We start from the raw sequence: 16,095 nt of genomic DNA, 5'->3' as shown, positions 1-16,095 counted from the left end.
CATTAACCATTCTATAATTATAATCTATTAAAAAAAATTTTTTATATTTTTCTATATTTGGCATCCTTAAATTTTTGACACGTTTCACATTTTTACTATCGTAAAAAGAAACCATTAATAATGGATTTGTTCGTTTTAGGCATATATACGTATTCCCGTGCTAACACTTTTCCTTACTTTATTTTGTTTACAAATGTGAGACATATTACGTAAATAATAATTAAAATTCACTAGATATCACTTTTTTTTGGTATTGAAAATTACAAAAAATAATCAATACTCATTACAACTAGTAGATGAATTTTTTTTTGTGTTTTTATATCATCGAATTTTACCAAATATAATTTATTTTAAAATAGGATAAATCAATTTCGATTTTTTTTAAAATGGATCATATTTCAAAATCTAAATTCAACAAAAATTTTATATTTCGTCCTTTCAAAAAAACGTTTTATAAAAGATCAAATATAAACCCAATATTGATTGGTAAGCTCAGAAGTCTATGTAATTCTTTAACTGCGGCCGAATTTACGCAATGTTGGAAAAACTATGATAAAGATAGTAATAAATATATATTACAAATATCATTTATAAATTGATATAAAAAGATGTATAATTTACAAAATGATAGTTAAGAAAGGCAAGCGGGTTAGAATTTATAAAAGTGGAAAATAAATATTTTTAAAAAAATTCCACAATATTATGGAATATTAAATGTTTTAAAACAAAAGTATTGTAAAAATATCATTTTTTAAATTTGAATACCAGCAGATTCTTAAATTTAGCCCGCTTAGAAATTCTTCTGGTTTGAGAAAAGCGTTTTTTGAACAACTAAATATTGTAAAAAGGAAGAGTTTTTACAAGGGATCCAAACCAAACCTGAAACGAGCTGTTAAACTTATCTTAACCGTTATTCATCAAACTGATGAACCGGTAAAATTTTTGTCATCCGAACCTGAACTGAATTCCTTTAGTCGGTCTGTGAAGCGGTTTGAACCTATTGATATTTTAAATGTTTTGAAGTTATCAATCTAATTTTATTGATACATATCAATAAATTATAAGATTCTTTTTTATGTTGCTTGGCGGTGCTAGCTATTAAAGTTAGAGTATAGAAGTATTCTCACGTAGTGATGCACAATAGCTCCATTTGAGACGATTTTTAAAAATGGCTAACTCAAATATTTTACCCAGAAAAATATTGCCTAGGCTTCGAGATTTCGCTAATAGATGTACAAACCTTTGTGCCATCTATGACAAAAATCCTTAAACTTGCGAAATATTTTTTTTGATAAAATAATGAGTTAGCCGTTTTCAAAAATCGGCTCAAATGAAGCAATTTTGTATCACTATTCTTATGTATAAATCTTATTCGTTTTCATTATAAAAATAATTTGACTGATGAGAATCTTTAAAATATTTTAATTTTACAGTTCAATATTAATAGTTAAAATAATTTAATTTCTTATGATATATAATTAGCATTTTTATTTAAATTTTACCACTAATAAGACGGCTGGAGGAAATATTTCCCCTGGAAAAAAAATCCCAGAAAATAATTCCCCGAAAAAAAAATAAAATACCACCCCCGCCAAAAAATATCTGCATCGGGCGTATTTTCAAGCCCGGCTTACTACAAATTTTTTTAAAAAAATTTGTCCACCCTGATTCTGAATGAATTTATTTTATTTGTCTCGAAATTCCCGATCCGAATAAAAATTAGTCCGCCCGGCCTGAATTTATTTGAACAAAGTAAAATTTAATTTTTTTAATTCTAAAAATAAATACTATAAATGAAAAATATTAGCACCCTCAAGCGATTTTAAAAATATTTATTACTTTACAAAAATTAATGATATCATATCATATTTAAGAATATAGGCTCAGTCCGGCCAGAATTTTTTAAAGAAATATTATGCCCGATCCAACCCGAACCAAAATTATTTTTAAAAAATAGGGCTTGAGCCCGTTCGGGCCGGAGGCGGGATATTGAGGGCCTGAATTTACAGATCTTTAATGGATATTTTGGTCAAAAAATTATTTTGAAATTATAAAATATTTATTGTTTTAAATTTCAAAAATTTTTTGAGGGTAATCCTTGAAGATTTTTCTTAACCCTGGAATACTACATATTTGTAAATATTGATGGTGTGGTAAATGTCAAAATTTGTATATTTAGGCGCTCTTGCAAATAATAATTTTTTTTTACCTATTATTTATTTTTATTAAAAAAATATTTTCTCATGAAAATTTTTTTTTATCATCATTATCTGAATTAGGAATAGAGCACTTTGTTGGTAAAAATTAGGGAATGATAAGTCAAAACATAATTATTTTTTATATCACTTTGAGATCCTCTATAAGATTATATCAGAAATATCCAGGTAAAAATCTATCGGAGGAAAGGGAGAATCTTACCGAGTCTATTTTTACTATTTGCAAGTTTTGTTCATCAAAATTGAGGCGTATGATGACAGCAATCTACGTACACTGCAAAAAACGCATCTGTTAGATGCATCAAGCACCCTGGCATGAATGCTATTTTTATAATTAAATTTTATTCTACATGAACATATTTGTACTCAATGATGTTATATGATTATTTTACAATAAAAATTTGTCGAAGGCTCAATTGGTTCTAAAATTATTCAAAATTTTATATCGTCATAAATTTTACTATAGATTAGTAAAAAGTGACTCGTTCGTAGGATTAGTAGTGCAGAGTTAAAGAAGAAGGATTTCATCAAATTATCTAAAAATTAAATATATTTTTTAAAAGATCTTTTATATATAAGTAAATCTTTTGTAATTTTTATGCATAAAAAATCTTTCAAACTGAAATCACAATTCTTTTTTAAAAAATATTTGCACAAAGATTTTTAAAATTTTTTCAAATTCAATCTAGTTTTAAATTTAACAAATCATTTAAACACTTTTAAGAAAAACATTTTCGCAAAACTTTTATAGCGATATTATAGCGAATTGATTCTATATCGAAACAGTCGCGAATCCACATTAGCGAATACTACGTGAAAACTATATCGCAATTTTTTTACAGCAAAACTCACTGCGAACTCTTTAGAGCTAATATAACAGATAAACTTTTATCGTGAATAGGTAACAGCAAAGATTTTATAGCGAAGAACATAAACTATTTTACGAATCATATATAACGAATTTATTAACGTGACATCAATATCGGGAAGCAAAAGTAATACCGCGATTTGCTAATAGTGACTATTGTCTTAAAATCAATAGTACTAAGAATCTGAGTATTAGTTGTTTTATATCTGATCATCCAAAAATAATTCCGGACATTCAGTATTTTTTCTAAGAATTTATTCTCAAAGTCTAGTAATTTTGTCCATTTCAATTTTAATTCCGAGCTATTAAATAGGTCAATTTTAATATATAAGACTCGATAAATTAAGTGGTAGCTTTGATACTTCTATAATTTAGCAACGATAGCATAAAAAGTAGTCAAATAGATTTGTGACATTCTTGGAAAGATAATGTTATCATAATATGTGGAGTGATAACCACGAGAAAACGATTACAATAGATTATTTTTACAAAGCTCAGATAAATTTAAGGATAACTATTTTTTTTGAACGGGAATTGAGAATATGAGGAGTAAATTTATGTTAAATGAAATCATTAATATTTTTCAGCTGATTGAAAAAATGTTTGGCCTATCATTTTAGAAGGCAATTGTGAAAAACCTCATTTAAAATCTCCCAATTTGATATTTCATATATTTTCTAATATATTACTAAAAACTTCTTGGAAATTATTAATAATTTCAAAAATAAAATATCGACTTCGACATATTAATTTAAAAATAAAATACTCCGAATTCCTATCTAAAAATATCATTTATAAATTATATTTCCCAAAAATTCCAAGAAATAAATTAATTTGTTAAACAGGTTAATAAGAAAAACATAATATTTATATGATATAAAATTTTAGAGTATTTGATTATTTTTAATTTTTAGAAGGAAATTCTACCAGTGCATAAAGGAGGGGATGCCAGAAAAATAATTTAATGATATAATTATATATGTTTAGGATAGGAGCAAGTTATAAATTAATTAAAATTAGGAGTATTCGGCTTAAGCCGATCTGACCTGTCAAGTATATACTTTCGATCAATTATACTTTTGAATATGTTTTCGATCAATTATACTTTCGATCAAATATATTTTCGGTCAATTGACTGAATGGTTAATTGACAGGCTTTTTAACTCTAATTATATATAATTATAGAATTTTTTAAAAAAAGTGAGCCCCTCTTGAACCTGGTCAACTGAAAAGCCCAGTGAAGCCCTTGTTTTCCTGGGTTTAAGTTTTTAATTATATTAAGTATATAAACTAATAAATAAACTCTAAAATGCTTTTAATACTTATAAATATTCTATAACTATGTATTTCAAATTGTAAAAGCTATCTCCTGTCAAATAAATCATTTTTTTTTATTATTTAAAATAGTAATAAAATAAATCATTTGGATATTATTTTTGTATTTTGAAACAGATAATGGATTTTTGGAAGGTGAACAAATTAATAGTTTTTTGCTCAATATTTTGGACAGCGTCCTTAAGGAACAAGTATTTAGATGATAATAAATATATTTTTGCAAGCCACTTTTAGATTGATTGTTGTTTTTATTCTTATAGGATAGGAGAATCTAAAATAAAATAATTAATATTTTGACCTTTGCTGTGGACTCAAACTAGGGTTCAGAAATTTGAAACTGTTTGATTTTGATAACATAGGCCAAACAGAGACTGGTTGGACAATTTACTAAACCCGGGATATTTTCAGACCGAGCGGGTTCGGACCCCTTTCAGAAAATCAGTCATTATTAAATTTCTGTTATCAACATTTTGCTAAATAGAATCTAAAAGTCCTGAATCCTCTTTGGATTCACAGGTTTAGATTTAACCATACTGGCTTTCGCTAGGGGGTCAAAAGTGATTCAATATAAACGTGCCTAAAATATTCTCTATTTGATAAAGAAAAAAATTGACCACCTCCAAAACATGGTATTTTATCATTCAAAACTAATCTTTTCATTTTTAAAGAAAACTTCCAAGAGTGATTTTCAAAATTTAAGAGAAGAGTTTTTGCGACAATACGACTCTAACAATAACAGTAAAATTGAATTGTGCGAGGTATATTTTTGTAATCATATTAATATGTAAAATTTTCTTTATAAATTTCTTAAAATGATAGATGGCCGAAATTATAATATCCGAGGAAAATTTCTTATCGATATTTCGCAGAAACGAATCATCCCTCAACGGATACGATTTTATGAAAGTTTTATTTTAATAAATCAATACTATAAAAACAATGCAATAATAATTGATGGAATTTAATTTTTTTTAAAAAAAATTTGCAAAAATGATATGATACTCTAATGGTCAACTAATTATAGAGCAAATAAAATATTTGAATGATTAAGAGTTTTATTTGAGCAAGTAATTAGTTCAAACTGATATATAATTCCAATAATTTAGCAATTATATTAAGGTAATTTGCATCGGGCGGGTTTTAACTCGAACCCCGCCCCCTATGACTTTTTTAAATTCACCCACCCGCTCGCCTAATGTTTATATTTTAATGGTTGGTTAAGATTTATTTTATTTTTATATATTTTTATTACTTAAACTTATAAAAAATGCAATAGTGAAATAAATAATAATGATTTTTAATAAATAAAAGTCTGTTCTGCTCATTTTGCCAGAAAAATATTTAAAATCGCCCATTCATTATTTCAAAAATATTTTTTAACCTGCCCACTCAGCTGCCTAATATTTTTTAACCCGCCCTTTCAGCTGCCTAATGTTTAGAATTTAAAAAAACTAAAACTCACCCATTGCAGACCTCTAGTAATATTCACAACCCTGACGTTTAGGAAGGGATTAAGAGTTTATATTAAGATATTAACACACCGTTTTCGAAATCGAAGGCCATCTTTTATTTTATGTTTTATGTGGTTTTTTTTACCAAAAGTTCAAAATATTGTTTTGTTTGAATTATAACATTATACTAAATTAGATTTGGATAAAACATGCCGGTTATAAAAATACGATGTCATTAAACGAAATTCAGGTTGAATGTTTAAAATACTATTTTTACTAATTTATAAATATTTTAGGGATTTTTGTTAGATCTTTATCAGATAAATAACAATGACAACATTCTAATAGGAAAGATTGAAGAATATGCTAAGCTATTCGTAAAAATTCATTTAAAGAATTTTATACCTGAATTTATTTTTCTCACTTGTAAAATCTATAAGGAATCAACTAATTTTTATTACTATGCTAGTTAAATCCTTAAAACAAGAAGATTTTGATTTAACATGGAAAAAAGTTTTTTTCAAATTTGATTTTCTAGGTCATAACTCACAAACAGGGTTGCCAAGTCAAAATTTTCGAATTGCGGGAGAAATTTGGTATTTTGCGGGAGAAATATGAAAATTGCGGTAGAAATAAAAAATTTGCTAAAAAGGCCCGCAAAATTCCGGCCGTGCCGGGATTTTAAATTGACTTAATTATCTGCCTATTATTTTATATAATTATTTATGTAAATACAAATTCGGTAACTATTTTTCAAAATAAAATAACTCTTGATTTATTTTAATATATTAATTTATAAAAAAGAATTAAACAAGATAAAATTTTATAAAAAAACAAACGATTTTAATTTTGCAATGTAAAAAATATATTTTATACGAATGTCCCGCGAAACATCGCAATTGGAAGGGGCTAAATTATCACGTATCACGTTTAAATATATAATAAGGTAATATTGTACTCATTTCAATGATAATTATTTTATTTATTATTGTTCAATCACATTATCATAATCAGTGCAGGAGAGTGTATCTACATGCATTGCAAAACAAAAATATTCACCAAAAATAAGAAATAATACAGATGCAACTACGGTTGCAGCAATTGTATTACTTATCTTGTAGTACAACATTCACAGAGCTACTTATCATTACAATGTAGGTAGAATCTTTCCCCATAATATTTAACGACTTCAAGATAAATGAAAACTTTACTTGTAGAAAAAAAATGAGCAAGGATATCATCAATGTTTTAGAACCTGAATTCATGAGGTCAATTCTTGATGATTTGAAAGATGGAAATACATATGCAATTCTAACAGATGCATCTAATAAGGGTAATATTAAAATATTTTTTTTGATCCTTCGCTATTTCAACAAAATTAAGGACGTTTCAAGAAAACTATTAAATTTTTTCCCCCTCAAATAGTGAAAAATCTAAAGACATAGCTAACCATATAATGGTAAATATAGCAGATTCGAAATTATCAATAAATTACATGTCAACTTTATGATCTGATAATGCCTCAGTGAATTTGGAAAAAACCAGAGTGTTTTACAGAATTGAGTCAGCACAATGATGGTTGCGATATGTTCCTAATACCCGCCATCTATAGAATTTAAAATTTTATAAACCTTTAAAATTTTATAAACCTTTAAATATTTCTTAAATAAAGATTATAAAAGCTGTCCTAACATTTTGGAAATTTTTTTCAGTAATGAATGGCAGAGGTATATTTAGGAATGATTTCACATGTAAGAAATCTACTACATACTGTTAATGTGCAGTTGCAATCAGAATTAACAAAGATTCACAAAATTATGCTGCAGATGTGTTAATCTTTACAGTTAAAAATTTACAATAAATTTTATGGCGCCATTGCTAAAACTATATTAAAATGTTCAAATATTTTAAAAATACCGATCGACATTGATGTCTTGTTTGAGGATATTGTAAATTTTTGATTACAATGTAAAAAATATATTTATTTTATGCGAATGTATAAATAAAAAATATGGAAAATTAAATATAATATTAATTATATATTATTTGAGATTTAAATAATGGAACTACACGTTTACCGTCGTTATTGAGATATTTATAAAATTCCTGGCATCTAATGTTGTTAAAGCAATCCTTTTCCCAGGCAGTCCTCATCAGGCTAAAAATGCGCTCGGATGAGGCATTAGAATGAGGTAAAGAAGACATACTCGCAATTTTTTCCCAAGCATGGGGATTTATTGTTATTACGAAAAAATTCTACACGTTTCTCCTATGCTTTTAGACAATCTAACTTTAAGTATTCTGGCGAATCATAAAAAATAGAGAGAATTACAATCTCCTCAACAAGACATCAGTCTTTCGGTATTTTTAATATATTTATAAAATTACAAAAACCATCAATTGACGGTTTCTGTTCCAAGGTCATCATATTTATACATTTGTAAATAGAGTTATTAAAATCAAATTTTAATCGTAAATATTCTAAAATTGTCTTATTAAAAATATCTGCTTCATTTAAAAATGTAATAATTAGAGTATTATTTGAACATTTAATATTTTTAACAAAAGCGTCATAATATTTATTATCAATTTTTAACTGTAGAGATGAACAGAGCTGTAGCATGATTTTGTGAATCTTTATTAATAAAAAATATTCTGATTGCAACTGAATATTAACTTCATGAAGTAGATTTCCTACATGTGAAACTAATCCCAAATATGCTTCTGCTATTTCATACTTGAAAAAATTTTTCAAAATTTTAGGACAGCTTTTAAAATCTTTATTTAAAAAGTATTTTTATAAGGGTTTGTAAAATTTTAAAATTCTATCTATGGCAGGTATTAACGATAAGCACCTGATAGGTACATATCGCAACAACTCATACCATTCCAAGTCAGACCACTCTACCAACTCTTTTAATTCATAAACTATAATAGTTGATGAATTAAATTCGTTAAAACATCTCATCATAATTATGTCGACATCCACAGATAGTACATTCATTGCCTTCTTGCAAGAATCATGTAGTATATGGCATATACAGTCAATTGGTATTAATTCATTATTGTGCGGCCTCAATTCGGTTAATACACTTTGGTTTTTGCCAAAATTTACAGAGGCATTATCAGCGCAGAAAGCTGACATGCAATTCATTGATAACCCTGAATCAGCTTATTTACATTATGTGGTTAGCTACATCGTTGGATTTTTCACTATCCGAGGAAAAAAATTTAACAGTTTTATTGAAATGTTCTTATTCTTGTTGAAATAGCGAAAGATCATTCCCTTATTAGATGCATCTGTCTCTTTCAAATCGTCTAGAATTGACCTCTAGGATTCAGGTACTAAAACACTTGTGATAGCCTTGCTCATTTTTGTTAGGTTTGTACTTATATTTGAGTCGTTAAATATCATGGGAAAAAGATTCGACCCACATTGTGATGATATAGCTCTGTGAATGTTGAACTACATGATAGGTGTATACGATTTCCGCAACTGTAATTGCATATGTATTATTTATTATTTTTGAAGAATATTTTTGTATTGCAATCGATATTGATACACTCCTTTGTACTGATGAATGAAATGATGTTGATTTATTATTGGATAAAAATAAAACAGGATAGAAAGAAATTTGCAAACTAGACATGTTTTTCGAATAAATATTTAAAATTTATTTTAAAAATATAAAAATAATCAATTACTGTCTCTCAAATTTATTATTTTTTATTAAAAACGTTAAAAACATTTTAAAAAAATTGCGGGAGAAATTAAAAAATTGATTTTTGCGGGAGATTTCCAATTGCGGTAGTTTTGCGGGAGAGAGATGTCTGCGTGTAAACTAAAAAATTGCGGGAGTCTCCCGCTGATGGAGGGAGACATGGCTACTCTGCTCACAAATCGTGATTCTTGTTAAAGGGAATGTAATTTTTATTGTAATAGCATATATTTTTTGCATAGGAGTAATATATTGGACAAGCACATTTTATTTTTAAATGGCCATTACATTTTTTAAAATTACACTTTCAAAATTGCAATTTACAAAAAAACTATAAAAGATTGATATAATTTTGTAAAGTTTGTATTATATATATCATACCCAGCTTAGTCATGAAAGAACTGAACTTTAATTTTTATTAAGAAGAAAGAGAAGTGCATTACAAAAATAAGGTCGCTAGCCCCCCCCCCCTCCTGAAAAAGCAAATGGTGTTACTATTATGAAAAGTAATCAATTAAAGTAACGTGTTACTTTATATGTTTATCGTTACTTTATATTTTAATCATTATTAATTTGTAAGTGTTTATTAGATTTAATATTTATTTAAATAAATTATATAAATAAAAAAAACAAATATGAAACCGAATTTCGAAAACGAATTATAAGCTTATATCACATTTCATTCTTCTTTCATCTATTATTTTTATTGGTCCTGGATAATTTAAATTATATAAGAGAGTGGTGCTATGGGGACAATATTAATAGTAAATTATCATCTTAATAAATTAGGCCTTCAACCTCTCATTCAAATCTTTAATTACCCGGGCTTCAACCGGATTTCTTCTATGAAAAATTATGATTTGATATTATTGATTTTCACTTAGTTATTTATTTTTGGTGTATTAAAATACATTATCTTTATGATATCTCCGTTAAAGTTGGACAATTGGAAGCATTAATTCTAATATCTATACCAATGATTGATACTTTGTTTTGAATGCTTTAACCAGTGTAAAAATTATTTATAACAAAATCTTGGCTAACCTACGATTAAAAGCAACTGAAAATATTTAATAAAACTTTATCAATGTTTAGTGTTAGTATAACAAAATCTCTAACCTAAGATTAAAAAGCAACTGAAAATATTTATTCAAATTTTATAGAAATTTAGTGTTTGTGCATTATATTTTTTTAAACCTTTTGGTAAATAGTAAAAAAAGTTATTTAAAACAAGAAAAAAATGCTAAAATTGGCATCATACTAGATGGATATTATAGGAGAACATCTGGATTTCGCTAATATTTAGTAGTTCTAAATATCTTGTTTGTGAAAATATAAAATTTAATGTCTTATGTTGTAATTTTTAAACCAAATTACAAAGCCGAAGGATATTCAAATCTACTCAAGAAAAAATAATTAAATTTCGAATGCATATTCAAATTAAAGAAAGTTCAAGATTTTTTTCAGTTTGTTTGTAAAACATTATGTAAATGATTATAGAAAAGTATATATATTCGAGGATATTTGTATAGTGAGAGATCATGATTTTACGAACTTAATTATAATTTTTAATTTTAATTTTTTTATATTATTTTAATTTTTTTTAATTAATTTAGTTTGATTATATTTTTATCATATTATTTAATAAAGATTTAGTATACTTGTTAATTCTTTAATTTTGCCAGCCACAAAAGAAGGTAACCGAATTACAAGCCAGATAAAAATGATCATATGACACAGTGGCGTAGCTACGGGGGTGGTTTTCTGGTTTGGACCCCTCCCAGAGAAAAAATTTATTTTTAGATTATACGTTCAAAAGACTTAAGTGGTGACTTTATATCAAATAAATACCAATAATATTTATATTTTTCTTTTTGATGTTTGTGGAAGGATATTTTATTACTATTGAAATTATCTGGATAGTATTATTATAAAGTCATTGAGAATAATCTACTAAATTATAAAACAAATTATTGATGCATTTAAAAAATATATTTATTATATATTATCGAAGATATGGTTATGATTTGTAAGATAAACCCGGCCGAAGGCCGGGCAAAGGGCCGAAGGCCCGTTAAAGGGGGTCTGGGGACGGAGCCCCCCAAGCTTTTATATGTATGGACCTCCTCTAAGGAAAATTCCTAGCTACGCCACTGATATGACACCTTAAGCCGTCAAACTTCCGGAAGCATTAACTCTAAAATCTATTCAATAATTAGTGGGTTTTAAGTACATCATCGGGATTTACCACATTTGGTGGATAGTTTTCAAGGGATATAAGCCCTGAATATCTAGGTGAGTCAATATCTTCAATAGATTTTTCCGGTCGATAAACAAAAACCAGTTATAAGTGAGATAAAAAATAACGGTGCCGACTGACTTAAATTTCGTATTTTAGATTGCTATTCAAAAATCAATTACGTCTAAATACATCAAAGTTTCCTATTCCCCGATTCAAAAATATTTTTGAATCGAGCTTAGTTTTGAAAATATGCTATGGATCTGACTCATATTAATATGTAAAGCATAAATATAAAACTCTTAAAAGCGAAGTTTAAGCCAATTTGTAATGATTAAAGAATATACATTTTAATAATATTTAATCCATTTGGCAAACAGTATAAATAAATACAAAAGTTTAGCAAATTGAGAAAATTGCTCATATAATATCAAGATGGAATGAAGAATCTAAAAGCACCTAAGCAATTATAATTAATAAATAAAATATCTAAAAACAATTACTATCATCATTATAATAATCAAATTTTTACCATATTTCTAAATATGAGACTAGATGGCTGTAGCTTTGCTACTCTTATAATTTAGTACCGGTAGCATAAAAAATTAGTCCAATAGTGTGGCATCTTTAGAAAATGTGGTACCAAAATAAGATGGATTGGTTAAAGTAAAGAAATCAATTAAAATAACTGAAATTTATCCTCAAGCGCTAAGATTGAGATATGATTTAGTGAAAAATATTAATACGAAATGCGCTTTTACAATTCAAAATAGAAAAGGTTAAACACCAATCCCATATGAATCATAGCGTCTCTGGGAAGAGTCGCCTTTTTTTAAAAAAAATCTAATAATTTAATATAAAATTTTTTTAATCTGTATTATTCGTAGATTTTCTTTCTTTTTAAGATCTTTTTACGCACTTTTTTTAAATACAAGAAGAATTTTCCTATAATGTTTTATATAATTAGATAATTAAAGAGAAGGCTTTATCAATTTAAAGGAATTGTTATTTAAAATTTACCGCCTTTATAATGCATATTTAGATAATTTTACTTGACAAAGATCAAGATGGATCATTGAGCTTCGGGGAACTATCAAGGTACTTATTTATTAATTGCTAATCTTTTGACTTATTTTTATTTCTAATATATATACAGACTATTGTTAAAGGATGAGAACCATTTGATTAAAATAAAAGTTAGATTTAATACTTTAAAAAAAATAGTAACCAAACTTCTTTTTATAATACTTCTATTTATGAATACGTAAGAATACATCTATGCTCAGTTGCAGGGACTTCAATAATTTGTTTAACAATTACGATAAAGTATTTATTACCAAAAAATATATTATTTAATTAGTATTATATTGATTTAAATAGGATATGGATGGGACAATCTCTGGGAACGAATTATTAAATTTTACCCATGATATTCTACAAAATACCAATGTATATTCTATTATAATACTAAACTTAATGTTAACTGTGTGTGCTGTAAAAGTAAGAACTTAAAAGTATAGAATAGCATATCTAAGATTATTGATTTGAAAATAATATAATAACTCTTAGAGTCCTGCATCCCTATTTTTTTTTGAAAGTCCGGCTCTTATCCAGTCTGAACGATGTTTTTATTAGAAATAAGTTATATCCGATTTAAAATACAGCTTGAGTAAGTATGCATTGTTACTAAATATTATGCTTAAGTGCCATTAATAATATTTTTATAATAATTATAACTATTTATATCTAAAAATATATTTGTAATGCTAGGAAAATGAGGCTCTCGAGAACCCAAATGAATTTGAAAAATTTTATAGATTGTTGCTAAAATTATGCGACAAAAATAAAGATGGACAATTTCAGAAAGAAGAAGTGGCCCTATGGTTAGGTGTAGAAAACAAATGAAAATTATTTTATTACACTAACACATATCCAAGAAAAGTATATAATTCCGGTGGTAATATCTAAAATGCCCTTTATTGAGAACCCGAAGCTTATATTCACACATTTATTTGATATATTCTTGATTACATTTTAATTCAATAAATTTTTATTATAAATATGTATTTTATATTATATAGCACTCCACAGTTTACACTAGGCTTATTTAAAAGCGAATCGAATAAAAACGAATACATTTTAAAATAAATTTAACGATAAATTATACAATATCTAGTATAATTAGGGACAACGACTGATGAATTCATTAACCTTGATAATTGATTAAAAAAAATGCTCCCAAAAAAGGGGCCATTTTGAAACATTATGAATATAGATAATGATAAGGTTACTTGTACGTTGAAATCATTGCAAGAGCAATTTAAACTGTAAAGGAAGAGCACAATCTTATCAATCATTTAAATAAGTTTTAAAATTTTTTTTTAATAATTATTTTATTCATCCGAAATCATCAGCTTTTTGTTTGTTTTTAATTTGAACTTTAAATAAAACTTTTTATAAATATCATATACCATTTAGGACTATAAACTCTTAAATATTATGTAAATGATCTTGATTCATCAGTTAAGTTAATATCCTCCAGCATTCTTAAATTACATATGCATAATAAATATCGAAAAATATTTATAATATATTTTTTTTATCTGATATTTGGGCCAGCTCAACTCAGATTCCCTTTTTATGGCTAACAGCCTATTTTATTGATGAGAATTTTAAACAACATGATAATAAAATAAAAGTTTTAAAAGAAATTCTATTTTCGCATGAATTCTTTTTCCACAGAAAACAAATTATTTGAATAATTCAAATACAATACAAATACTAGATTTTATTATTACAAATATGGATAGTAAATTATTTGTTTCGTAGCGAATCGAATAGAAATAAGGCACTATTTTCGTATTCGTTTTTACATAGACCCCAAGGGAGACCAGGGCTAGTCGGGGCAATTTTTGTCAACATAACTCTGAAAATGAAGATCATATAAGATCTTGCAAGATACTACTGTTGTTAAACGGCTCGTTTTGAGCCGATTTTTAAAAACGGCTAACTCAATATTTTAGGCAGAAAAATATTGCCTAAGCCTAGAGATTTCGCTAATAGATGTCCAAACCATTGTTACTTCTACAAACAAAATCTTCAGGCTTGCGTAATATTATTCTAGATGAAATATTGAGTTAGCCGTTTTTAAAAATCGGCTCAAAACGAGCCATTTAACAACATTACAAGATACTAATAGATACCTTAGACACCTACCTATAAATATACACTGCTATAATTTTTAAATATTTAATAATTCTTTCTCCAAATAAGGTTTAGTATAAGTAATTTTTTGAACCTAGTAGCCCCAAACCCATGGTTAGTCGGATCGAGGTATTAGGCTTCCTATGAGACACAAAAATAATTTTCATTATATTTTCATATATGCTTTATTTATATAATATTATTTACAATTATAACAAATAAAATAGTAACCTTTTTTGGCACAGGACCCGTTAGTCGGATCGAGGTATTAGGCTTCCTATGAGACACAAAAATAATTTTCATTATATTTTCATATATGCTTTATTTATATAATATTATTTACAATTATAACAAATAAAATAGTAACCTTTTTTGGCACAGGACCCATGAGCCCAACCTTCACATACTCTGCATTGAATCCAAATAATAATAATCATGTTATATATTAAATTTATAAAATATTATATTTTTATAGATATTACTTTTCTTGTCATTTTCATACAATTTTATTGCTTCTCCGTAATCCTTTATGGTGAAAATTTTCCTATTTGGAATTTTTATATATAAAAGAATGCCATAATAATTTTATAAAAATTTAATGATCGAGCTCCGACAAGCTAAGATTCTATTAACTCCTATATTACTAATATGATCTTAACATATATTTAAGCCTTGTATAGCAATCTGAAACTTTCCTAAATATTAAAATATAGTTTTAAATTTCATATATTGTCTATTTTGCCATGTTTAAACTTTTATTTATTTTTAATACAACCCAATAATGTAAAGTAAAAAATATTGTAATTTTCACGTCCGTCAAAAACATGTCATAAAATTAAAATTTTAAATACTAAATATATATTATTTTCTTCCCAAATATGGATACAAATACAAAAATATAAATTATAAACATTACTGGTTTTAAAATAAAATAGGCTGAACCGACAAGCCCTTTGCGCTGAATAGCCCTGGTCTCTTCTACTTCGTACTACAACTTATATCATATACGATCATCATAAAATGAATATTATAAAATATTTTATAAAAACACAAATATCTTTGT

The 16,095-nt window shown here is 26.4% G+C and overlaps 1 protein-coding gene across 1 annotated transcript; it reads left to right on the top strand.

The window, feature by feature from the left end:
- Positions 1–386: 386 nt before the first annotated feature.
- On the top strand, positions 387–13,940 carry LOC135924137 (secretagogin-like). The gene is made up of 11 exons (XM_065459184.1): positions 387–561; positions 4,537–4,610; positions 5,088–5,177; positions 5,239–5,325; positions 6,067–6,120; positions 6,167–6,247; positions 12,871–12,926; positions 12,985–13,024; positions 13,098–13,154; positions 13,209–13,277; positions 13,599–13,940. The coding sequence occupies exons 1-11, from the start codon at positions 387–389 to the stop codon at positions 13,731–13,733; spliced, it is 918 nt and encodes a 305-aa protein (XP_065315256.1). The 3' UTR covers positions 13,734–13,940.
- Positions 13,941–16,095: the final 2,155 nt, after the last annotated feature.

This window comes from Gordionus sp. m RMFG-2023, chromosome 2 (assembly GCF_954871325.1).
Source record: "Gordionus sp. m RMFG-2023 chromosome 2, tfGorSpeb1-WG-v2, whole genome shotgun sequence".
Classification (NCBI taxonomy): Eukaryota; Metazoa; Nematomorpha; class Gordioida; order Chordodea; family Parachordodidae; genus Gordionus; species Gordionus sp. m RMFG-2023.
This window is presented reverse-complemented; position numbering and strand designations above follow the sequence as displayed.

Coding starts and splice junctions, on each gene's coding strand:
- LOC135924137 (XM_065459184.1), top strand. CDS start 387: ATGGATCATATTTCAAAATCTAAATTCAACAAAAATTTTATATTTCGT. Junction 562..4,536: donor GAAAAACTATGATAAAGATA/GTAATAAATATA, acceptor ATTTTGAAACAG/ATAATGGATTTTTGGAAGGT. Junction 13,278..13,598: donor ATATTCTACAAAATACCAAT/GTATATTCTATT, acceptor TTGTAATGCTAG/GAAAATGAGGCTCTCGAGAA.